The 25,825-nt window shown below is 40.8% G+C and overlaps 3 protein-coding genes and 1 long non-coding RNA gene across 4 annotated transcripts in view; 3 read left to right on the top strand and 1 right to left on the bottom strand.

Annotated features, from left to right (window-relative positions):
* coro1a (coronin, actin binding protein, 1A) overlaps window positions 1–6,320 on the top strand; it is a 9,171-nt gene extending 2,851 nt beyond the window's left edge. The window contains exons 3-11 of the mRNA XM_019889874.1: window positions 1,931–2,053; window positions 2,131–2,260; window positions 3,432–3,613; window positions 3,685–3,804; window positions 4,025–4,129; window positions 5,262–5,407; window positions 5,488–5,545; window positions 5,745–5,966; window positions 6,072–6,320. Of these exons, the coding sequence (XP_019745433.1) occupies window positions 1,931–2,053; window positions 2,131–2,260; window positions 3,432–3,613; window positions 3,685–3,804; window positions 4,025–4,129; window positions 5,262–5,407; window positions 5,488–5,545; window positions 5,745–5,966; window positions 6,072–6,164 (1,179 nt within the window). The 3' untranslated portion in view covers window positions 6,165–6,320. The remainder of the gene's footprint in view (window positions 1–1,930; window positions 2,054–2,130; window positions 2,261–3,431; window positions 3,614–3,684; window positions 3,805–4,024; window positions 4,130–5,261; window positions 5,408–5,487; window positions 5,546–5,744; window positions 5,967–6,071) is intronic.
* A 99-nt stretch (window positions 6,321–6,419) lies between these two features.
* On the bottom strand, window positions 6,420–11,044 carry cldni (claudin i). Its single transcript, XM_019889875.1, has 3 exons — window positions 10,889–11,044; window positions 8,111–8,243; window positions 6,420–7,845 (listed from the first exon to the last, which is right to left on the bottom strand). The coding sequence occupies exons 2-3, from the start codon at window positions 8,240–8,242 to the stop codon at window positions 7,342–7,344; spliced, it is 636 nt and encodes a 211-aa protein (XP_019745434.1). The 5' UTR covers window position 8,243; window positions 10,889–11,044; the 3' UTR covers window positions 6,420–7,341.
* LOC109527778 (uncharacterized) lies at window positions 8,227–8,626 on the top strand. The gene is made up of 2 exons (XR_002170582.1): window positions 8,227–8,279; window positions 8,498–8,626. It is a non-coding gene; the product is annotated as an uncharacterized LOC109527778 (long non-coding RNA).
* Window positions 11,045–13,168: 2,124 nt separating the features above from the next.
* ppp1caa (protein phosphatase 1, catalytic subunit, alpha isozyme a) lies at window positions 13,169–25,197 on the top strand. Its single transcript, XM_019889850.1, has 8 exons — window positions 13,169–13,385; window positions 13,630–13,730; window positions 16,941–17,072; window positions 18,141–18,371; window positions 18,459–18,563; window positions 18,923–19,146; window positions 21,418–21,552; window positions 21,675–25,197. Exons 2-8 carry the CDS (start codon window positions 13,676–13,678, stop codon window positions 21,789–21,791), a joined length of 999 nt encoding a protein of 332 aa, XP_019745409.1. The 5' UTR covers window positions 13,169–13,385; window positions 13,630–13,675; the 3' UTR covers window positions 21,792–25,197.
* Window positions 25,198–25,825: the final 628 nt, after the last annotated feature.

Raw genomic sequence — 25,825 nt, forward strand, 5'->3', positions numbered from 1 at the left:
CAGATCACGAGTCTCAGACTCGTGATCTGATTTGGCTATTGAAACCTGACGGTGCCCGTTCATTTTACAGCGCACAGGGGCCTGCTCTGTTCAATCTGAAGGCCCCGAGCAAGTTTAATTTACCTGGCAACACAAGCTAGCTGAAATATGATTGGTTAAAAACTCTACCATAATAAATAAGTTATTTTTCGAGTGGCTTTCAATGTTATTTAAAATAACATTGAAAGCCACTCAACTAAGTGGAAATAATATGACGTAAAGAATACAGAGAATAATTTTGTTAACATATTTATGAAAATAAAATAACAAATTTATGTTATTCTCAGAAAAGTAAATTTACTTTTCTGAGAATGTTTAGGCCAGCAGAGAAGGCCTTGCTGGCCCTCAGGGTCCGCCACTGCTTTTGTCCCACAAAATATTTTTTATCTTTTTGTCTATTATTGGCCACTGTATTTCCCGGTTTACTGCTAGCCTGCATGACACAGTCCCTTGCAATAACAAGTTATATAAAAATGATAATCTGACTATTAGCTTTGATGTGGGTGAAGCAGTTTTTATTGAGAACTCACTCACATTATTTCTGAAAATGTTATCACTAATGTTGAGCAAAGACAATTGTCCAACATGACAACAAAACAACTACATTAATGATTGGCTTTGATGAAAGTTTGAATGATTGAAGGCAAACAACAATTCACACTCAAAATACACCTACGGGCAAACATTTTGCCGAAGTTTGTCACTTATTTCTGCTACACTGTACTAGCAAACTAGCCTGCTTCCACTATCACTTTTTTGACCAACCAAATGTAGAGAACACATTTTTCGGATAACAATGTAAACTTCCTGGTAAATTAGCTACGGTACATGAACATGAACAACTGTTATAATGGTCTTGTAGTATTACTTTAAAATGGAATCGTTTTTTTTTTCCCACCAAATTAATTTTGTGCCTTGGTGCCCCCCTTAGTTGTGTTAGGCTACTGTTTATGCTAACATTTTATTTAAGTATTTATTTATTTTTTCTTATTTGTTCCTCGAAGTCCACTATAGTTTGTTTTATTTGTGCTAAAACTTAGTTATGAATCCCATAGATTTACTCATCTCTTTTTGTCCATTCAAAGGCACCAGAGTTTTTTATGTACGTTGTCATATTTGTAATTTCTTTACCTTTTCTATGATCAACACTAGGAGTTTTTAGAGGTACCAACATAGTCAAACATATTTAGCTGTAAAATGTCTTTAAAATACGCAAACACTACCAATCATGTTGACACTTTGAAGCAAATATGGAAGTTGGATGGCAACTTGAAGAGGTTTTTTTTTTTTTTTTTTTGTCCTTGTAAAGATGTTTTCACCATATTTGGAGGTCGACGTTGTTCAGTCTGGGCCGGATGTGGCCTCTCCCCCACCTCATCTTTCGTAAGGACGACGTACATGTGTGGTGGTGCATTGTTCCTTTAATGCATCTCACGAAACCAATTCTGTAGTAACATTTCTCGAGCGGTAAAGTGAAGCATTTTACAACCACAATAATGTACATCAATTTCTTGCTAGGCAGATTTCATCTGGCCCAAAAATATCTGGCACATCGGCCAGCGGCAAATTTGATATGTATGTGATGACACACATGATAGTTATAGTAACTAAAATAGCCACTTAGTGAAGCTGGCTTCTGGGGCTGAATTTTCAAAATATCCATCATGTGAATTATTCGTTTTGTGTAAAATATCCACTGAAAAGCAAAATGGCATATTTCCTGTCTCTTTGGGCATTGCTCTTTGAGACTTTTTTTGTGTCTATTCATAACAGACATGTCTACCGAATTTCATGAAAATAACTTCCTGGGCTACATTTTCAAAACCTTCCTGGTGGGGCTCCCAAGTCAAAAATGATATGAGGGCTTCCCTACCAACTTGGATGTGTGCAGACTGGCCGTATCGACATGTCCTACCCGACGGTGTGCGGCCATACGGGGCCCGTGCTAGACATCGAGTTTTGCCCCCACAACGACAACATTATTGCAAGCGGCTCTGAGGACTGCAGCGTCATGGTGAGTCCCGTGGTGGTGGTCAACGTCTGCCCGTGACAACAGATCTCATTTGAGCTTTCCGTTGTCTTTCTGGACAGATTTGGGAGATCCCGGACTCTGGGCTGATTTCGCCACTAACAGAGCCGGTGGTGAAGCTGGAGGGTCACTCCAAGCGCGTGGGCATCCTCAGCTGGCACCCCACCGCCCACAACGTACTCATGAGTGCAGGTGAGCACAAGCACGGATATACTGGACAAGTCCTACACTTGATCAAGAGTTGAAAAGCTGCAAATCCACCACACAGGCCTCGACTTGCTGTCTTTTATTAAAAAGATAAAAATGAAATTTAGATTATCGACTGTACTTTACAGTCATGATCCATTACAATGGTCAAGAGCTCACGGGCACCCAGTTGCCGGTTGCTAATGTAGATGATAAAGAGAAGTTGGCCCAAGACAGAACCTTGGGGGAGACCACAACAAACGAGGCACGAATGTGATTTGATGTCTCAGAAAAAAAAATTCATCTGTTGCTAAACCTAACTCTGAGTCATAAATATGACTCTATTCCATATTAGTATTATTATTATTGTTATTATTATTTTTATTATTATTAATGAATGGATAAATTGTTATTTTTTAAAACCTGATGTGCTAAAGAATAAACAAGGGCAGATTCAGAAATCAATGGAATCAATTCAGGTAGAAAATTTTACTTGCATCGCTGATTAAAAAAAAATGTAGTAAAAAAAATTGTTGACAGGTGTTGTTATGTAAAAAAAAAGTCATAATATTAAATAAAGGAATCTAAAATGAAACACATTTAAGGGAATGCAATTAAATAAAATAAAGAAATTACATTTTCAAAGTGATGAAATAAAACCAACTAATATAAATACAATCAAACAAAATAAATAAAACAAGTAGAGCAAATATGATGAAACAAACATAATTAAAAAAAAAAAAGAAAATTAAAACGAATGAATGAATGAAATAAAAAAAATACTATTCAATCAAACAAACTAACACGAAAAACAAACCAAAACACTCAAATAAAATGACTTTAAAAAAATTAAACAAGCCGTAATCATAAAATGACTATCATTTCAAAATGCTACTACTGTACATACATAGATATTTTTTACCCAAGGTACAAACTGACCGTTTGGTAAATAAATAGGCAATATTACCTAGCTGAATGGAATACTTGCTGTTAACGCTGAACCACGACTCGCTTTTAAAAAAAAAAAGGTCACCTTCAAATTAATCACGGGCCATCTATTGAGCTAGCTAATAGACTCGACGTAATTCAAAAGAAAGCACAACAGCCCCCTCTGGTGGATACAGAGGGGCACTACCTTCCCTGCACCTAACGCCAAGCCTTCCTGTTGCTTGGTCAGCCTGCGACAACGTGGTGATCCTGTGGAACGTAGCCCGCGGCCAGGCAGCCGTCAGGATCGACGACTTGCACTCGGACCTGATCTACAGCGCCTGCTGGAACCGCGACGGCTCCAAGATTTTGACCTCCTGCAAGGACAAGATGCTGAGGGTGCTGGACCCTCGCAAGGGCACTGTCCTCGCTGTACGTTGGCTCACCCTCGCCGTTGCCGATGCGTCCACCTCCTCCAAGGTCCGACTGTTCCTTCTTCGTAGGAGAAGGAGAAACCTCACGAGGGTTCCAGGCCGGTCCGGGCTGTGTGGGTGTCGGACAGGATGATCCTCACCACCGGCTTCAGTCGGATGAGCGAGCGACAGGTGGCGCTGTGGGACCTGGTGAGTCCTGATGGGCCTCCTCTTAAAGGCATTTTTTTTTTTGGTTTAAAAAAATGAATTTTTCAATGCAGAAGATGTCAGATTGTGACATGTGAATGTTATATCAGAATGTGTTGTGTAATATTTGTCCTTTAAAACTGCCCTCTATTTCAACAAGTAAAAATGGTTGATGGTCCTGGCCCATCTGTCAATGTTTTTAATCATCAAGTTCTTGTCTCAGGAAGACTTTGGCTCACCGCTGACCCTGCAAGAACTGGACACCAGCAGCGGCGTCCTCCTGCCATTCTTCGATCCGGACACTGGCGTAGTCTACCTCTGCGGCAAGGTCACAATCTCTCCCTTTGCTGTTGGGCATGATTAGGAAGTTAATTTGTTCCATGCTCAGCCTTGTAAACAAACTTAATACATTTTCCCCATTCTATGTTCCAGCCCCACCAAAAAGCACATAAAAAAATCTTCACTGCCATTAATAAAGAAAAAATAGTACTGTAGCCTATTGCATAAAAGCAAAGAGAATATGACGACATCAATTGGTTATATAAAGTAATTACCGTCTCACAGTAGGATAATATTCGGGACAATAGTAAAAACCCACATGTAATTGATGACCCCAAAAAAAAAGATGCCACAAGGTGGTGATAAAGCATTGCTTTTCTAAAATGAACCTCCTCAACTGATTTCAACAGTTTCTTGACAGCAAAAAGCCACAAGAGGGCTTCAAAGCACTTTTTTTTCTCTTCTCAGTGAAAATCCTCATTTGATATCAATAGAAAAATGACACAAGATGACAGGAAAGTGCTACTTTAATACAATACAATGCAACGGTAACGTGTAAATGAAAATCCGCAACTTACTTCAACAAAGTTGCCTAGCACCACAGTACCACAAGATGTCGGCAAACTGCTACTTTTGTCTCCTCCATTAACCTAAACATAGTTCCTGGACACCAAGATGGCGGCAAAGTGCTATTTTCGTTTAAATGAAACTCCACAACTCACTTCATAGTAATTCCTTGCCATACATATGCTCCAAGATGGCAGCAAAGTTAGTTACTTGACACCAATATACCAGAGCATGGTGTCAAAATGTTTGTTTTGGCTAAATGAAACTCCTCAACTCATCTTAAAATACAGTAGATTCTGGGTAACACCATAGCGGCAAAGTGCTATTTTGTTCAAATGAACCTTCACAACTTACTTCAACATAGTTCCTTGGCACCCAAAAGCTATAAGATGGTGACAAAGTGCTACTTTTGCGTAAATGAAAGACCTCAACTAACTTCAACATTGTTCCTTGGCACCAAGATGCCACAAGATGGTGTCAAACTCATACTTAATACAACTAATTAATGCTTTGTCCTGGGCATGAAAGCAGTAAAAGATGATTTCTTTTGATGCTTGCTCAATATGAAAATATTGGCTTGAAAAATAAAGCAGGAAAAACTGCTCCCACTGCAGGGTGACAGCAGCATCCGTTACTTTGAAGTGACGGAGGAAGCGCCCTACGTGCACTACCTGTCCATGTACAGCAGCAAGGAGAGCCAGAAGGGCATGGGCTACATGACCAAGAGGGGCCTGGAGGTCAACAAGTGCGAGATTGCCAGGTAGCGTCTTGTTAGCATGTTAGCATCACACTCCAGGAAGTCTTCTCCCACACGTCAAGGTTGCTCTTTGTCACCGGCAGGTTCTACAAACTCCATGAGAGGAAGTGCGAGCCCATCGTCATGACAGTGCCTAGGAAGGTGACACAGTCATACACTCAATTTTATGACATGCTATCGATAGGCAATGTCGGTGGAGGGCAAGTGGACAAAATTGATATCGTGATGTGTCGTGTCATTGATAGCGGACCAAATATCGGTCGTATCACTGAGTGGGTCGACGTATCGATATCATGATGTTTCGCCACAGTATTGATATGATTTTGTTCTTCCCGCACAGTCGGACCTCTTCCAGGAGGACCTGTATCCCGACACCATCGGTCCGGAACCTTCCGCAGAAGCCGACGACTGGTTTGGGGGCAAAGACGCGCCGCCCCTGCTCATCTCACTCAAAGATGGCTTTGTGACCACCACCAAGGCCAAAGAGTTCAAAGTTCATAAGAGTCTCCTCAAGACCACCGTGGCCTCAGCTGGCTCCACTCACGTCGATGGCGGCGCGGGGGTGAGAAGTCGGCGTCTATTTTCATGATTTAAATTAATTTAACTAAAATGTCCTAAAATGCTGTCATATTTGAGTCGTTTTGATTTTATTGACACTTATTTTCAGGATGTGTCGGCTCTGAGGCGGGAGTTGTCGGCTATGAAAGCGTCACTGGAGGAGCTCAGAAATCGTGTGAGCTCGCTGGAGAACAAACATTAAACCACCAGGATTCTTTTTGTTTTCTACACAAGAAATAATAAATAATAGAAAGACAACTAAAGAAACATAAAAAGAAACCCACTCCAGGCTCAAGTTTGTTGGTCCAATTTTATTTTAATATATACTACTTGAAATAAAATCAGTATTTTCCGACCATTCGTGTGTGTGTGTGTGTGTGTGTGTGTGTGTATGTGTGTGTATGTGTGTGTGCGCGCGCGCGTGTGTGTGTGTTAACCCCTCAAGCTTCACACAACATTTGCTTAAAAAAAATATTTAATCACTTGCACTTGTCATTGTACAAAACTCTTACTTTGAGGTCAAGTACTATTTGCATTAGATAAAATACTAACAGCATCATAGCAACAGATTACAGAAAGCATTGAGGAGGATTTTACATTTTGCCATTCAGTCGGCGAATGTTTTTAATGAGAATTGATTAACTGTTAACAAAAAACAAGCAAAGCCCTCAGGCAAATTGCATTTTACATTCTGCCATGGAGCCAGGTACTATTTGGAATGAGAATGAATCAAATGCTAAAATGCTAGCTGTTGGTACACTAACAGTGACAAAGATAAGGAGTATGGAAAATGCAACATGGATTTTCTGTTCATTTTGCCCTTTATCAGTTTACTTTTCATATAAAATTTAGAATTTTGAACATGCTAGCAGTTGGTCCGACGACATTTAGCCACTTAGCCTGTTAGCAATCCAAGTACAGAAAGTGCTAAGGCTGATTGCAAAGGATTTTACATCTTGCCTTATAGTTGGGTAATTTTTTTGACTGAATTGGTCGCTAACATGTAAGCAGTTGGTAAGCTAACATACAACGACATAGCAACCAACTACAGAGAGACGAGGTGGATTATTTCTTGCCCTGTAGACAGATACTATTTAGAATGGCTAATATGCTAAAAATGGCTAAGCTAACTAAAATGGCAAGACAGCAACCTGAGTACAAAAAGCGCTAGGGGCAATCGCTGATGAGAAGTAAGCAGATGTTAACATGCTAGCAGTTTTTTTACAGTTAATTTGATTGCAACAAAATCCAAATGTACATTTTGATCCCCTCACCACATAAAAAGAAACATTTTAATGTCACATGTTGACTATGTACAGAGGAGTAAAGCTAAAGCGGCTAATGGACCTCCGGCCGCAATCGGACTGATTCTTTCCGGCTCACACGTAGTTCTTGCTGGGTGCGGAGGCGCTGTTGCTGTAGTACTTGGCCGTGCCCCCAGACCCCCCCGATTTGGGCCTACTGAAGCAACACAGGAGCCCCCCGCCCAGGAGAAGCAGGACCCCGCCCGCCCAGCCCACGTAGATACACGCTCCCATCTCGCGCTTCTGCGTGGCGGGCACCAGGGGATTGTTAAAGTCCTGAACGATCTTGTGGGCTGACCAGCTGACGGGTATGATTAGAACAAGGCCGGCCAGGAGCAAGCCCACCCCGGCCACCAGGCTGATCTTGGGCTTGGCGTCTTCATTCTCCACGCAGGTGGTGAAGTCGGCCCCGCAGAACAGGATCAAGAGGCTGAGGCCGGCCAGCATGCAGCTGATGATGGTCATGGCACGGGCCGCCTGCAGGTCCGAGGCCAGGATCAGCAATGAGTCGTAGTTCTTGCACTGCTGCTGGCCTGTACTCTGCACAGCGCACGACTTCCACAGGCCCTCCTGGTGGCTCTGAACGTGCACAAAAATCAAACATAACTCTAAATTACAACACATAGCAAAATGTACTATATTCATTATTCCATTGCTCATTTTAGATCGTGGTACTTCCCACCTTCTTCAATAGGAGGCACTGTAGAATATACTGTCATCAATGCTCTCTTTGAATTCATTCTCTAGTTGCAAAGCAATTTTTCCGATTGTAATTCAAATCCAGTTTGCCGCTTTTTAACTTGAAAGTACAGTACTTCCTGCGCAGGTGTGAAGAAGAACGTACCTGGGCGGTGATGATGGCTGCGCCTGTGAAGGAAGAAACCTTCCAGCGCGGGACGGCGCAGCACACGATGGCCCCAATTAGGCCCAGGATCCCCAGGCCCACGCACACGATCTGAACGCCCATTGATCCCATTCTGACAAAAAGGAGATCAAAGCTTAGCACGCACAAGGTCCAAAAAACAGACAAACTCATTGCAGGGCCCAGAGGCGTGTTTGCTTTGGTATAGTTTAGCTTAGTTTGGCTTATCTTACCTTAGCTTAATTTAGCTTAGCTTAGTTTATTTCAGTTTATCTTATGTGAGCTTTGTTTTGTGGTGCTACATCTGTTTCGTACGAACATTTTAAATATGAAATGTTTATCGTCAACTTAACTGAACTCTTTTTGCAGTTAAAACCGTCCTTCAAATCCTTCTTGAGGATGATAATCAAACAAGTGAATCATCTCAACGCTTTTCGTGCAAGTGATCAGAATTTTAACTCACTGACTGACTGCCAGATATTTTAAAACATTTCACCTTATTTTTCAGGACCTAGAAAATATTACCTTCTGTCATCCTTTCAGAACCAAATCTACCAAAATGTTATGATCTTTTTTTTTAACCAGCAATAGAATCGGTTGGTCTCACCAAAACGTTTCTGATCAAAACAGCAGAGAAACAGTAACTTTGGAGCAAATATATATTTTTTCCTGCTTTTGTGAAGGCATAAATGATAAAACAACAAAAATAAGCTTGAGGAAAGGCTTTTGATGGCAAAATTATAAAGAGGGTTTATCTCTTGCTCTTGCTGGTTTTATCACCATGAAAAAGGTCGAAACTTGAAAGCTTTTTTTTTTTTTTTTTTTTAACCCCTCAAGCTTCCTGGGATTACTCGCTTCATTTTCCTCACAATGTGGCAACAAGCTGTTCATTGCTGCCCTCTTCCTGAATCTGGTCTGCACATGTGCAGTAAGAAGATGGAATCGTCCATTGCATAAGATGAGAGGCATGTTATTTTTTAAGCACGTGAATTAATAATTGTTTTAAATTGAAGAAAACTTTATCAATCCGTTTTTAGGAAACGTTTAGGGGCTCCTGTAAATCTCGAGCCGAAGCGTATGAAGCCATGTGTGCGAGAAGTTCATTTGAGTGTTTTCCATTCAAAAATGTCCCTTGGAACAAGATGGAATGTCAAGGGTGGTGCCACGCACATTGAGAAAGACAAGGTCTCACACACACACACACACACACACACACACACACACACACACACACACACACACACACACAAACAGAGTGTCGTGTAGCTTTGGGCTACGTTTTCAATTGAGCGCATGTCTCAACAGGCCCGCTGGCTGTTACTTCTCCACCCATTAGAAGCACAAAACCGCTCCCTAGCACCCAAAAGTCCAAAAAACTAAAGACGCATGAAACATTCCCGTTTTAAGACATATTTCTGATATGGTTGTTCCCCAAAACGTTTTTTTTTTTCAAAATTTAGGAATCATTATGGATAGGTGACAATAGAAGATGAAGGAAGCAAGTGACTCGTGCTGCTCTTCAATTTTGTTGCCTTCTATCCGTCTTCTTCTTCTTCTTATACTTTCGATTGAGATGAAGATGAAAAATCCTCATCAACAGAGCTCATCTCGCGCCATGAAGTTCACTGAAAAAAATTGGTGTGCTGAATTTACTCAACTTTATTTTGTCATGGGCACGGTGGGTGGTCAACCAGGTTTACGTGTCTGCCTCACAGTGCAGAGGTATGAGGTTCGATTCTCCGGCCTTTCTATGTGTAGTTTGAATGTTCTCCCCGTGCCTGTGTGGGTTTTCTCTGGGTACTCCAGTTTCCTCCCGCCAATGGAACACTGGAAATTGTCCCCAGGTGTGAGTATTGAGCGCGAATGGTTGTTTGTCTATGTGTGCCTTGCGATTGGCTGGCAACCAGTTCAGTACCCCGCCTATTGCTCGACGACAGGTGGGATAGGCTCCAGCATGCCCGTGACCCTCGTGAGAATAAGCAGATTAGAAAATGGAGGGGTGGATATTTCCTCGAAGTGGTTAAACACAATAGTGTCATCTGGATTCAGATCAATTTTTAAGTAGATGTACAGTATATTAAATTTTTTTTTAATCTAAATCCAGCTGATTTTATTTCATGCAAACGCTTGATGAAATAAAATTGAGTATTTCAACAGACCATTTTTTTCCTGTGTACTTTTTTTTGTTTCTAGCTTGCCTTGTTTTTAATTCATAATCTTGTTGAATTTAATTTTTTGTTGAGGTTGTTTTCATTTTGTTATTTTTTCACTATTTGGTTTTAAGTTTGTTTGTAAAAAATACATTTTCTAAAAAAAGTATATTATTAGTTATTGCAATTACCTTTTTGGTTTTAGTTTTTATTTCTCCCCAGGGTTTTTTTTTCATCTTCTATAAATTGGCTTTAATGTAATTTTTAAAAATTTATGTTGGAATCTTATTTATCCCTTTTTTTCTTTTACAGTAAACATGCAATCTTTATTTTTTTTTAATTTGGGGTTTTAATCTTTTTTTTTTAAGTTCATGTTATGTGATTATTTTTTTTACTTTTTATGAGCCGAGGGAAAGCGATTCATCTTGGACCAAAATGAGACCTGCCTGGGGTGCAAACATTTTTCTTAACAAAAAAAAAAAAAATTCATCACTCGATCTTCTTTGGATCTTTTCAGCATCCAAATTGATACAGTTTGTTAAAATAAATACTCTTGAAACATCCTTTTAAAATAACAACACTCATTATATGGGGAAAGAAATGGCCTTACCTTGGATGAAATGTGAGTTTAAAGATGTTTTTCTTCACTATTTCTTTGTCTTCTTGTTGTTTGGCGTCCTGCTGGGATTGTGTGGCGATACTGGGACAAGATGGAGTATTTGTACAAGAATGTGATGTGCAGGGTGGGGTCCTGCCGACTGCGAACCTGCAAACCAGACTGGACTTGTCCTCCCCTCTTCTTACTCACTTTTTGATGCCACGGAAAAAAAGAGAGAGAGAGAGAGAAGAAAAAAACGCCCTAGGCTCCTGACAAACTTGAATGTAAAAAAGAAAACGTCACACTTTTTCTCCTTCAATACGCTTTTGTGATGCCAACAAACCAGCAGAAAGTATTTGGGTCTCATGATGCTCATGATTCTGTTTGACTCTTTATGTTTTTGTGCAGACAAAGTTTACAAATACAACCTAGGCCACTGAACATGGTAAGCCATGACACACACACACACACACACACACACACACACACACACACACACATCGCCACCCACTTTAGAAACTGATGACAAACGAAAGGTTGTGATGTCACAGTTTCGTGGTGGTTGTGGGAAAGACGGTCTGTGTTGCTTGCTGGAAGAGTCGAGATTGTGAAATGGGATGCAACATTAGATACACCAGCTCATGAGATCCAAACAAGGGGTCAAAGAGAGTATTCATTCATGTGTTTGCATGGCATTGTTTCATTTTTTTTAATACAGACATTAAAACACCCCAAAAAATAAATAAATTGTACCGTAATTCAAAATAAAAATATAGGGAAATACGGTGGTTAAATGTATTACACGTACAAGTTAAATACAAAATTTTACCGAAATAAATGTTTGAAAATAAACAGTTGGAAAATATTTAATGCAGATGTATTACTGTACATTTCAAGAGTTAACTGAACTCAACAAATGTACTTTAAGCTATGCTTTGGGTACCAATTAATGTGAAGGTCTACCAGTTTGATACCCACTTTTGAAATATCAAATTATCTTTAGTAATGATATTTAATTATGACAAGACACTGATCATGTGAATGCTTTCTCACAATAATTAAGCCTACCTGTCAACTCATACGGTTTAGCCATATTTTATATGGATTTTGTGGTGAATCTTACGTACATGGCCACATCGCACAAATCATACGGATTCTGAAAATTTCCGTTTTTTTTTTTCTTTCCCCCTTACAGGTAGTTCCGTTTGCTTTTGCCCAGAATGGTGCTCGTCTACTCGAATGCTTTCATTTCCGGTAACGTTCCAGTAAATCACGTGGTTCCTAGTTGAAAACAGCAGAGTATTCATTCCATACTTCGGTAGTGTACAAGCTCAAGTTCTAATCTACAAGGTGAAAAAAGTAACGCAGGAATACAACTCTTCACACAGTAATGCCACTAAGTAGAATGATGATTAGACATTCACCTGCCATTGTATTATGGAGATCTACAATAAATATCATTAAAAATTTCGTGGGTTTTTTTCTGCCGTTATTTTGACATATAAAATGCTTTGGTATGTTCTAAGGATTTTTTGCTCTTTATAAGGATTTTTTTGGTAGTTTATATGGGTTGGCGCTCCGAAAGGTTGACAGGTATGATTAAGAAACATGCATATAATTATGCAACATTCTATAAAACTATGCCAGTGTTTACATTTTACTTGTTTTACTTCTACAACATTCCTGGACACAAGTTTCTTTCTTTGAATAGGATTACTGAAATCAACTTTTTCATGACATTCAAATTTTTTGACAAGCATCTGTACATGTCTGTGTGTGTGTGTGTGTGTGTGTGTGTGTGTGTGTGTGTGCGTGTATGTGTGTGTATGTGTGTGTGTGTGTGTGTGTGTGTTCTAAATATACAAATATGGGACATACATACACATCTAAAAAACTATGATGTGTGTATGACAAAGCATATGTAGTATGTCGTCATTGCAATAAGTGAACATTGCTGACGTGTCATTGATACAAGAAAAAGTCCTGACCTAATAACGTCACAATGTCTCTTTCCTTAAAACGCTTACGCCACCGTCACGACTAATTTTTCGCATCACTGAAGCGTCAGCAACGTCACAAGTGGCAACTTTGATGTCAAAGGCAAATTGGATGCTTGCACAATTTGGTTTCTACACGCAAGATGGCGCCCTTCGAATTTCGCATTGGAAACCACTATATTGACGCGATTGACGTCTTCAGGGGGCGGGGCGTGCTCCTTCAACCCAATCCACGATGCCGCCAATCATAGTGTAGCGTGTAAACGCCTCCGTCCAATCATGATTTAAGAATCAAGTGACGTCATTCAGTTTGATTCCGGCCCTCTTCGACGTAGGAGAACCGACCGGAGACACTCCGAGTCCGAACGGCGGCGAGCTTAACCCGGCCTGCTTTTAAAGTTCCCGGAGGACGAGGCACAAGGGAACCGAAGCCGCGGCCAAGCTCAGGAAATTTCTTCGTGTCATCGTATTTTTTTAAACTAACACGCCGGCAGAGCTGTTATTCTGATAAGGTACGAAAATGCGAGCTAACTTGTCACTGTCGCTTGTTTGGCTATGTGACCCGCTCGGCTAAAGTGCTAACAAGTTAGCATGAGCGCAGAGTGAATGGAATGAGGCTGTGAGTAATGTTCTTAGCTAATTTTAACGATATGTAATGTTATGCTTCGAGGTTTCGATTCCTGGATGATTGTGAAACTTCTAACTGATACTGTTTTTTTGTCGGTTTATTATTTTGTTCTGTAAATGAAATTGAAGGTGTGCCAAACGGGCGTCGTAAAGCTCGTGAGAGAATCATCAGAAAATGGCGGAGCCGGACAAATTAAACATCGACTCGATCATTCAGCGTCTTTTGGAAGGTGAGAGGACCAATAACGACAGCAATGTGTGTGTTTTATGCCAATAACGTGTGTGTTTATGCTGTGAGCGTGGAGACGTGTGCGAATCCGAGCCCATTGAATGGCAGAACACAAACACCACCACTGCACACTAATAAGCATTAGCACTAGATCAATGCTGCAATTATCCCCATTTGAGAAAGTTGCTTTAAATAGAGACATACTAGACAGATGTAAAGTCTTTTTTTAATTATTATTCACAGTCGACCACTTGATTGTGTAACGAAGAGACAAGGAAAACCCTGTGGACACTTAAGACAAGCGTAAATCTTATCAAGTGTTGAGTACACACACACACACACGCACACCCACACGCACACCCTTGTGTGCTCTGGTGGTAGCAATTTAACCAAAGCTTTAGGTAGCTTTTAGCAAATGTAACGGTCTTGACTTTAGTTATGAATTGTGGTTTTGTCTCTATTTTATACAGTATACAGTGATGCCCTGACTTAATAGTTCAGTGACCAGGTTTGTAACTTAAAACACTCGCTTACCAAATCGCCTTTACCTTCTGACATGAATAGAAATTGTCATAAGAAATTTCCAGCACTTCCAAAACAGACAACAGAAGGGTGAGTGCAATACTACAAATATATCAACATTTTAGAAATACACGATAAAATACAAGTAGTGCAGGGGTCGGCAACCTTTTTGAAACTGAGAGGTACGTACATCTTGGGTACCGATTAATGTCAACCTGAATTATAATAACGAATCCCAAAAGCACTAACAAAAAAGTGCTTTCATTCCGAAAAATGCCGTTCTTTAATAATTTGTTAAAAAACGTTCTGTAATAGCATAGTTGAATCGAAATTAAAGAAACCGTTTTTGGTTTCTTCTGGTGTCTTTCAGCCACCAGGAGGCTGTATCATACACAACCTTCCTTTAATTGTGTAATACGAAGAAAACCATGATTTAAAATGAGCTGTTAGGCATTTGTAACCGGTGCGTGGTAAGGAAAAAATGCTATAAAATTTGGATTAAAAAAAATGTTTTCATGGTGACAAATTGGCAAAAAAAAAAAAATGGACAGTTGTGTGGTCACTGGTCCTCTGTAGGTTAAATGAGTGAATGTTGGCTTTGTAGAGTTGATCTGAAGGAGGTGACTTGGATTATTCACACACAAAAAAAAACCAGCAAGCACAGCAGTCATACTAACTGCTGTTGACTTTGACTGCGGACCAGCTTGTGTGTCTGTGTGTGTGTGTGTGTGTGTGTGTGTGTGTGTGTGTGTGTGTGTGTGTGTGTGTGTGTAAACAAGGCAGATAGTGGCAGTATTTATATACTCTTATGCAACCCTGCTGACCTTCCGTGTGTCTTTTCTTTCTTTTTTTATTGCAGACCATAACAAGCAATGGCTTGTTGGTATTGTGTGGTCAAAGTATAACTAACTGCAGTCACACACAGACACTTATGTTTCAAAATGATACCTCAATGATTGATTGTGCTGTATAGTATGTCCACTTTCTCATGAGTGAGTGTCAACAACAAGCCAATTAAACGTGTTGGGATAACCACTAACTCAAGTCAATTGGATTTGTGGTATGCTCAAGTAACTCAACTCAAGACTTGCTGTGTGCATGCATGATACTTTGGACTATGTTTTTTGTTGTTGTTTTGGTGTGCGAATGTGTATTTGTGGTTTTTTGAGGGGGTGGTAAATGATTTTTATTTGTTTTTTTTTAATGTGAGGATGTGTGATTTGAAAAAATAGATATTTTTTTGCATTTGTGACTGATAGGGAGCACCGTGTGTGATTTTCATGTATGTGTTTGCTTTTTGTGAATCTGCCATGTGTACATGCTTCACTGCCATGTGTACAGTGAAGACTTTTTGTGTGACACCGATTGTACAGATGTCTGGCATTTTGTGTGTGCAAGAGAGACTGATTTTTTTTATGTGCAACCCGTGGTTGTGCGTATTTTTTTTTTTGTGTGTATGTGATTAAAAATTTTTTTTGTGGCATCCTGATTGTCAATCTGTCTGACCGTCATTGTAGTGAACATGTCATAGTGTGGTTTTTATATATTTTTTTCCTTTGTATCTGCGCCAGAGGGTGGTATAACCCCCCCCTGCCCCAAGGGTCTTTGTCACATCATTTGTCCTATTAGCGGCACTGTTAACTCCAAAGTTAGCTGTGTTGCGGCCCTGTGTTACAGCTAATCTGCCTTTAATCCTGCTTTAGGAGGCACTAGGAACAGCGCTGCTCATATTTAGGCTCGCGTTCACTATTTCAGGCCTCCATTTTAAGTAGCTGCTCTACTCTACTCCGACCTCCATTGACTCATTTGTACCATATCGGTGTGTCTACAGACCTTTGTTAGAATGTCACATAATATTTGGCTACCAGCAACATCCATGATTATCAAGGGAATCTTGTGATACATTTTAGTAGTCACTACTCAGAATACAGGAAGTAGAGTGGAAGAGTGTTCATCATAAAACAAAACAGCGGGTGTGCAGGACAAGTGTGGTATGGCTGTGGGAGGAGTGCAAAGTCACACGGTGCATCATGACAGCCCTTTGCTGTGCGTGTGCGTGACTGAGGCAATCATTCTTACAGACCTAAAAAAAAAAAAAGTCCAAAATTTGGATTAGATAGGTCCTTGAGATGTTACTTGAGTAATAAAAGAATTCTTACATTGCCTGAGCACAGAAGCTGCACATTTCAGCAGATAACTGAAGATGGTGTCCCTCAAAGAAGGTACAAATATGTGGGGGTTCACTGTACCATGTGATGTTACTGAATGTACCACATTGACATATTTTAAGCTCCCTGGCCTCTGAAATACATCATATTTGGACTAAATGTAATCAGTATTGCATTTAGAATTTCTTCTCTTTGGACCATATTTTTGAAATTATATTTAATGGACCGCACACCTGTAATGTGCCATATTGGCGCATGTTTACTATCGCCCAATGATGCATCACATTTAATGGTCTGTGCATATCTTGTGTACCATTTTTAGATCTTATTTAATTTTCTATTCTCGATGCGTGTGAATGTGTTACCTTGCTTGTTAGGATGACACACCTGTCAAACTGTGAGTTCAGCTCATGAGTGCGAGGAGTTCTTTTGTTCTGGCAGCGTTTTGTGTGTGGGAGGCGTTCTGGCCTTGTGCGCGTTCACGTGTCCCTCTTCATCTCGGTCTATATTTCGCCTTGCAGTCAAGGGCTCTCGACCCGGCAAGAACGTGCAGCTGACTGAGAGCGAGATCCGCGGGCTGTGCCTCAAATCTCGTGAGATCTTCCTGAGCCAGCCCATCCTTTTGGAGCTGGAGGCCCCCCTCAAAATCTGCGGTGAGCTCAAGACACAATCACACGCACGCACACGCAGAGAGACAGAGTTTTTTTCTGAGTTCAAATTGAGGTAGAGCTGTTTGCATTCGCACAGATCCGAATGCCTGGCTCAAGCTGTTCTGTCAAATTTTACCGTATGCATTTCAACCGTTTCTTTTATCCGAATGCGCCTGTCGACATCTTACCTTGAAAAATGCTCATTCATTATTACAAGAGGTGTTGGCTGTAGCTCTGTTTTAGATGCTTTTGTGAAAATCCACAAAAAATGTCTGATGCCTTTTCAAGAGTAACTGTTTCCCATGCCGTAAGTGCAGTTAAAAATAAACCAATTAGTGCAACAGTGCTCAGACAATAGCTTTTAATGATACAAAAACTATCAGACTCAAGTAACTCTTCAGAAGTTGACATCTGTGAAGCGCTACTTGTGCAGCAATGGATGGCAACCAGTAGAATCTCATCACCAGTCGGTCTGGGAGAAGGCAGTTGTCAATGAGCGCAACCTTTTGCATCACAACATGAAATTGTTCGACTTGCGTTGGAGTCATTCTACTCGTGTGCAAAAATGTGGATGGCAATAGTGGAAAAAAAAACCCTTCACTAATAAGACAGCTGTTAAACTCTTCTGCCCAACTACTGTATGACAGCAATGTCACACGGCAGTGGAAAAAAAACAGCACAAGTGATACATCATTGTTCGACTACTGAGCTCAGTTGTCTTATGAGTAAGCACAAAGAGTGTGGTAGTACAGGGACAATTCAGTGCATTATTAGGTCAGGAAATAAAATGCTCAGTTTGGACTCTGAACAGGAAGTAGTTGCACTGGTGTGTCCTAGTTGGTCTACCGGTGTGCAGAAATGTCATACACTTGTGGAAGGCAGTCGTGGAAAATATTGACCAGAAATACATTGCCATTCTATTCGGGCACCCTCCTTTTACTAATGATCTGTTCTACTATAAACATGACTAGTTCATGGACAATTCAGGGCACTAGTAGCATATGGGATAAATACTGCATGCAATAGCTTTGCCTGAGAAGCACTTGCGTTACTCTCTGGCGCTCTCTACAGGTGATGTCCACGGCCAGTACTACGACCTCCTGCGGCTGTTTGAGTACGGCGGCTTCCCTCCCGAGAGCAACTACCTGTTCCTGGGCGACTACGTGGACCGAGGCAAGCAGTCCCTGGAGACAATCTGCCTGCTGCTGGCCTACAAGATCAAGTACCCGGAGAACTTCTTCCTTCTGCGCGGCAACCACGAGTGCGCCTCCATCAACCGAATTTACGGCTTCTACGACGAGTGTGAGCAGAATGGGCCACAAATTGATAGTCGCTCGTTCTTCTGTGGTTCATTTTTTTTTTTCCTGAGGGGTGTTTTGTGCGTTTCAGGCAAGCGAAGGTATAACATTAAACTGTGGAAGACCTTCACAGACTGCTTCAACTGTTTACCAGTGGCTGCTATTGTAGACGAGAAGATCTTCTGCTGTCATGGAGGTAGCGACACGTTCCACTGGTACTCAAGCGGCGTCCACACATACCGACAAGTTAGACTTTGCCTTCAAAGTCAGCAAAGGCCCGATTATCACCAGCAAAATTTCTTGCAACATGTAAAATCCATGAAAAAAAATATGGGGGGGGGGGTGGAGTCTGCAAATATGCTGAGTACGAGTACGCACGTAATAATTCATAACCAACTTTGACATTTATGCACACTAGAAAAGGGGATTAGGCTCTCTAATATGTAAAAACTTGATTAAGATGCTAAAAAATTGTATGTTTGTACCCCGGCTAGGATAACTTACTCTAATGAAGTGACCACAGCATGTCTACTGACTGACATGTCCCCCCCCCAGGCCTGTCGCCAGACCTCCAGTCCATGGAGCAGATCCGCCGAGTCATGCGGCCCACCGACGTGCCCGACCAGGGTCTGCTGTGCGACCTGCTGTGGGCTGACCCCGACAAGGACGTGCTCGGCTGGGGTGAGAACGACCGCGGCGTCTCCTTCACGTTCGGCGCCGATGTGGTGGCCAAGTTTCTACACAAGCACGACATGGACCTCATATGTCGGGCACATCAGGTGAGCTGGGGGGTGGGCGACTATTCGTTACGGGTGTTTAAGCTCTCCTCATTTAACTGTCGAGACATCACAAGGTACCTAATTTTGAGATCTGTGCACCTCTCAGCATACTGTCGACTCACCGACCCTTAGATTAAGTGCATCAGAGGTGCACAGACCATTCGTTTTGAATGTAATAGTCTGTGCACTTGGAATGCGCTGTGTTTTGACAATATTAATGGCCTGCATCGTTTTTAATGGCCTGTACATTTCTAAACACACCTTATTTAATGATCAGTGTCCCGTTATTGGTGGTGGGCTGCACCGCTGATGCACACTATTTCCATATAGTATGTACCCTGTTTCATGGCTGCTACACAATCTTCTACCACATTGTGACTGCTCTGTGCACCTCTAAACAAACTAGATTTTATGATCTGCACACGTCTAAATTTGCAATTCAATGGTTGATTAACTTTTGAGGTATCTTCTGGTCTCTGCCTCTAAATTTGCCTTAATTGCTCTGTTGGCTAATCATTATACAAACCAAAATGTACCTTATTTCATGGTCGATGCACAGCTCATAAAGCTTATGAGCTGTGCACCTTTTATGTACCACATTTCATATTCTCTGCACCTCGAGATGAGCCATTTTGACCCTATTTTATGTTGTGTGCTTCTCCAATGTTCCTTAATGAATGTGCAAGTCTAATGTATCAAAATGGTCTGTGCTCCAATGAATACACCGGAGACGAGACAGCACTTACTTTGCGCCATACATTCGCGTAACACAGCTGATCCCATCTTGAATGGTGCCTTCTGTGACAACTGCAAGTATGATCATTGAAAACATTCACATTACATATTCAACGACTTCTTGAGTGCGCCGACGGCGCAGCCATATTGGATGTGGCAAAGTGAAGAAATTGTGAATATGCTTCCTCCTTGGAGATTCATCATCAAGCAAATTACGTAATTATTGCTTTTGATTTTATGTTATCCTAGCTCTGTTTTACAATATTATATGCCGAATTCATATCTAATATTAAAGCCACATACAATATGGCGAATGGGCTGACATATCGCTTAGACCCAGTTCAACAATTGTCTGCTACAGAATTGAAAAGAAAAGAATATTTCTATTCATTTTAAATTTCCAAAGAGTTTATGGCCCCCGTGGAATCTTGTATGAAACAGTTCAAATGCCTCTTTAGTTGCCGACATGAATTTAATATGTCCTTTCTCACTTTCCTTATGCAACATGACAGTCTCAACCTGTATAAATTCTTAGGGATTTTAGGGTGTTTTCCTCCTCACAGAGGCGCTCACTACAAAGCTCGTCACTTCATGAGAGAACCGCGTCGTCCATAAAATACAAATCACATGACATGTCTCGCAACATTACACAATGACAAACTTTCCGATGCAAACATTGACGTATTGCTCGCACGTACGCCTGCCTACCGTACTGATTGGCTGTTGCAGATAAGACTGGACATCACTCAAACAAAAATGACATCACTGTTTCTTTATATCTTTAATGTCTTTCTCAGTCACAACTCAACATTAGTATTTCACCCCAGAAAAATAGTTACTTTGATAAAATAATAATAAAAACTATACTTTTAGATATCCAGGCCATCAGCATGGTGGGCGGGTACCCAGAGACATACAACAGAGCCAGCCAGCTTTCTTAACCGGCTGGATTGATCATTGGTGAAATGGATGTCCGTAGGCACTCTATGTTCCCTGACTTTACACTAGGTGGCAGTGTTGCTATAAAAATATTGTTGAGATGAAATAGCATGTTAAGAAAACACCGTGTTTGGCTACACTCTGGCTTTGTTGTTTTGCCTCCCGACATCACATGCTTAACCCGATTAAGGGGACGGAAGGAAACCCAATTCTGTCCTTGCTTAATCTATCCTTTAAAAAAAAAAAAAAGAAAAAGAAAAAAGAAAACTTTCATCCCTCATCCTAAAAATGGGCATCGGACGGACCGTTCCATCCCAGGGACCGAATGCCCATCTTTGGCAACTACTACTGTGCAACTACATCCTTCATTAAACAGATAATTCAATTCTATACCTGAAATGATTACTAAATATAATGAATCTGTATTTGGTTCAATTTTTTTCGATGTTTTCTGAAAAAAAGACTGAAAAAAACTCGTCATTATTTTAGGAAGGTGATGTGTATCACATTTAATACCGGGTGCACTTCTAATGCACCATATTTCAACCTTTTTTCAATGGTTTGTGATTACCAATGTCCCTTTTTTCCTTTGTGCAGGTGGTGGAAGACGGGTATGAGTTCTTTGCCAAGAGGCAGTTGGTCACACTGTTCTCTGCTCCCAATTACTGCGGAGAGTTTGACAACGCCGGCGCCATGATGAGCGTAGATGAGACGCTCATGTGCTCCTTCCAGGTGTGTGCGTGTGTGAGAGCGAAAGAGTGAGATGTTTCACAGAATGTGTCACATTTTGACGACTGGCACACAAAGAAAACTGTCCAAAGCATTTTTGCCACCTTTCTGTCCGTGTGTCTCAGATCCTGAAACCGGCAGATAAGAAGTTGTATCCGTATGGCGGCGGTGCTGGGATGGGATCGGGAAGGCCCGTGACCCCGCCACGAAATTCCGCCAAGGCTGCTAAGGCTAAGAAATAACACCCACTACTGACTCATCCCCCCGCCCCCCGCCCCACCCCCAAGTTCGCCTGATGCCCTTTGATGATCTTTTTTCTTCCTTCCTACCTCCCAAATGTCTTTTTCTCCCTCATACATTTCACTCATTTATTCCCCTCCTGGTCTGTGTGCACGTCGTCACACAGGAAGTTTTTCTTCTCATTCTCCTTTCCGCCTCTTGGCAAAATAAGCTGTGTCCACCTTTGAGGTGTACTCACTTGCATTTTCTATGTCGTCTTCTCAGGATGGTGGCTTGCGTGTTAGGTTGGGGTGGGATTGTGGGGGCTTATATAGCGCATGCTGGCTGGGTGGGTGCATAGGCGCTAGCCAGTCAAAAAAAGAAGCGATTTAAAATGTGAAATACTTTTTAATTTTGTAGATATTTGAAAGCGACATGTCCTTTTTTTAAGATGAATAAAGAATCCGGAATGAGGCATTTCCCACATCAGCCCCTCAAAGATGACGCCAATGATCTTGTGAAAAGCTTGTGAAAGACGCACTTAACTAGTTGCTAAATGAGGTGTGGTGGAGGGTGGGATTATCTTGAACGGTCTCTGCAATTCCGAACACCGGTCCAGATCACTCGACTGCAGTCTGTAAAAGATGCAAGAAAGCAGGCAAAAATCAGCCGCGATAATGTTCAACTGCCACATGGCTCAATGGCGCTCAGGCCACGTTCACACTTGCTGGTTTGGATATGGACCAGCATTAGAATGACAGCAAAAAGTGTGGAAAAGACCAGCATCCATGTTTGGATGCATTTTAAAATTGCATTTTAATATCGTTTCTTAACATTTAAACTGGTTTAAAAATAGCTAGAATCTAAAAATAATGTATGCAAGGGAACAAAGAGCTTTAACAAAAAATGAAATAGTCATAAACGCGGTCCAATCAGGTTTAGAAAGATGGGTAAGTATGAATGCGGTGCCAATGTTTTTGGAAAAAAATATGTAATGTGGGGACATCAAGTGAATTGGAGCAGAGTACTGAACTACCGGTACATGTGTGAGAATAGTCTGCATGCAGGGGAACTCTGGAACAGTTCAGTTTCCATTGGGCAAAACACAGTCCAATCATGGCGCAAGTCTGCAATTGTATTATTATGACTATTTTTTTTTTTTAAACTGCGCCGCTTTTGTTAGGGTGATTAAAATGCCTAGTATGAACAGTAAACCAGCCAGACTGGCGTGCCAAAGTACAGGTATGAACAGGGCGTCTGTTCACTTGACTTTGAACGCGGATCATCGTTAAAATGACGAATCAGCAATATTAGACAGCACAAAAATGCCAAGCGTGAACACTAACCAAATGGGACCTGTGTACGAGTCGACAGGTATGAATATTAGGGCTGCCACAATGGCACCTGCCAGCAGCTGCTCTTGAATATTTCAAGCTATGTACAAAAATTAATAACAATTAGGATGATAATACATTCAAGTTAGAATAAATTGAAGGTGATACGGTGTACATAACATTTGTAGCTGTAAATGTTGAATGCATTTTTAAAATGGAACCAAAAACGATACACTATGCAAAGTTGCAGGAATACTCACATAGGAGCATGTGTGCGCTAATGCTAGCTTCCAGAGACGATTGTCCCGATGTCAGAAATGAAATTGGGCATCAGCCACAAAGTGCTTCCTTTTTTAGATGCTCGTTTATCACCGCCATGCTGCCATCAAAAGGCAGGTTTGCATGGTGTTTTAAGTATTTTGGGTGAAATGCGCCCAAACTTTCGGGCATGACGCTGGCCGCATTACCCACAAGGCTTCTGTTTCCATCACAGATGACCCGGGTTGCCACTACTGCGCATGTGCGTCATAGCCGAGACAAGGCAGGTTCGACAGAAAAATTAAATTGTCGACGATTTTGATTGTCGAGCTGGTCATGACTAGTCGATTAATCTTGGCAGCCCTAATGAACGCGTTCGAAAGTGAACTCGGGCACAGTTTGGTTCTGTTGAGCTGTAGTGCCAACGGTGTTTGTCACACCAAAACGTCGTCTAATTAGGTCGCGACTTGGAGAGAAGCTTTTGGCATCCATGCTAATGGTGAGCATAAAAGGCTTAAGTCAACCAGAGTCTTGTCAATGCATCAGCCGGCACAGTGTGAACACGGACTGACGTTCAGACGACAAATTACAAATGTTAAACGGCATGAGTAGCTGAATAAACAAAAATGCCAAGTGTGAAACAGGACAGTCCTCTCCTAAGTGACCTCTGGCACGGTTTGGTTTATTTGAGTGTGATTGGAACACAGACCACCCTAAAACAAGAAATTGTAAATGTTTCACAGCACGTTACACAAAATGTCTTGTTGAGACTTGCCGTTTTTTTTTTTTTGTTTTTTTTTCTTTGATCAAAATGCTTTTGGTCCAGGCCAGAATATTGAACCACAAGTGTGAACGTAGCCTGAAATGGGGAATACTACCGGGGTGAGCGGTTACCATGACAACTAACCAGAGGAGACGGGAAAGATACGGCGGCCGGTATTTGTTTGCCTCTGCTTGTTTTTTTTTTTTTTGGGCGGGGGGGGGTTGATGGGATAATAAGAGCCATAGACATAATTAACATTCATTATGCGTAACATACTAAGCGTGCATGGAGTCGGTAGTAATAAGAATAATAATGATGATGATAAGGCAAACAGGGTGTCGCTCCACATGGAAACATATCTTTCTGCAGTCTTTCAGGGTTTCTTCGACTTTTTTCGGCCGCCGCCGCCTCCTCTTCTCCGTTCTTTGTTACCACGTTTGTCTGCATCCTCCATTTTAGTCTGGTGATGATGACACGTCAGCGCCCATCCACTGAGATGAACTCAGGAAGCGATCAGGAAAACAAACAAATCATAACTACGCAGATACATGACACCAAAACCTTCAATCAGTCAAAAAAAAAAAAAAACATTCAATAAAGTGTCGCCAGGTAGGATAGAGAAGGAAAGGCATGCAATTTCAGTCCATGAAGTAGTAAATTAAGTAATTAAGGATTTATCAAGAAAAAAAAAGGTCCAAGCTGGCCACATGAGGCCACTTCCTTATAAACTCATAATAGCTGTACAGAGTTGTGCTTCTTTTTTTTTTTTTTTACACCATTGTCATTAATCACTTTTCTTTTGTTCATACTGTTTTTGCTGAAAAATATATCTCTATGATGTACGATTGTGTTTGTTTTTAAAGGAAAGGATCAGGGATGTTTTGCACCATATCCTTTCACTGGATGTGTTCGCACAGCAGCAGATCAGATCATTCCCATGTTTAAAAAAAATGAGAGAGAAACATGTGAAACTAATAACAAGGATATTCTATTTGTTGATTTCACCAGTAGTTCTCAACCCATTGCCATTTGTCTCTGTTAAAAGTATAGAAATTAAAAAATACAGAGAACTTGTATTCTGTTTTTTGGTGGCTTTTTGTGGGTTTTGTTGGTGTTTACATGACTGCAATGCAAGTATTAAAAAAACTATGGGAGGGGACCCACTTTTACACTAATCAAACAGTTTATTTTTAATTTTTTTTTAACCAAACAAAGTTTTACATACAAAGTGTCTTTTGGGGAAATGAATGAGTTAAAACAAAACAATGCCGCAAAAAATGTATTTTTTTGTTAATTTTTAAAATGGTTCACAACATATCTGGGTTTGGAACTAATGTATTTTTTTTCTTTAGAAGTTAAAATGTAATTACCCCACTCTGCGTGTATCACAATCGGGTTTTCATGCAATTTTGTACTTGCAAAGGTTTTAAACATTATTTTCAAAATATTTTTATTTGAATATAAAAACGGCATTCAAAAGATTATAATTGAATTTTGATCGTACTTTTTTGTTAAATGTTTATTTTTAATATTAAAATTAATTTAAAACTGAACTTAAAAATAAAAATGCCCACCGTTTGCTATACCACAAAAATCAAATCAAAGCCCCACAACTGATGCTGTGTTGCAATTCTAGTTGGGTTTTTTTTCCTCTTAAATTTACATTTACTTCAATTTTAATTTAGTTCATTTAAAAATAGAA

This window comes from Hippocampus comes, unplaced genomic scaffold, assembly GCF_001891065.2.
Source record: "Hippocampus comes isolate QL1 unplaced genomic scaffold, H_comes_QL1_v1.1 scaffold326, whole genome shotgun sequence".
In the NCBI taxonomy this organism is placed as follows: Eukaryota; Metazoa; Chordata; class Actinopteri; order Syngnathiformes; family Syngnathidae; genus Hippocampus; species Hippocampus comes.

Excerpts from the sequence above, each read along its gene's own strand:
- ppp1caa (XM_019889850.1), top strand. The coding sequence starts at position 13,676 with ATGGCGGAGCCGGACAAATTAAACATCGACTCGATCATTCAGCGTCTT. Across the intron at positions 13,731-16,940 it reads CATTCAGCGTCTTTTGGAAG|TCAAGGGCTCTCGACCCGGC; the intron begins GTGAGAGGACCA and ends TTCGCCTTGCAG. Across the intron at positions 17,073-18,140 it reads GGCCCCCCTCAAAATCTGCG|GTGATGTCCACGGCCAGTAC; the intron begins GTGAGCTCAAGA and ends CGCTCTCTACAG.
- cldni (XM_019889875.1), bottom strand. The coding sequence starts at position 8,242 with ATGGGATCAATGGGCGTTCAGATCGTGTGCGTGGGCCTGGGGATCCTG. Across the intron at positions 7,846-8,110 it reads CAGCCATCATCACCGCCCAG|AGCCACCAGGAGGGCCTGTG; the intron begins GTACGTTCTTCT and ends GTGCACGTTCAG.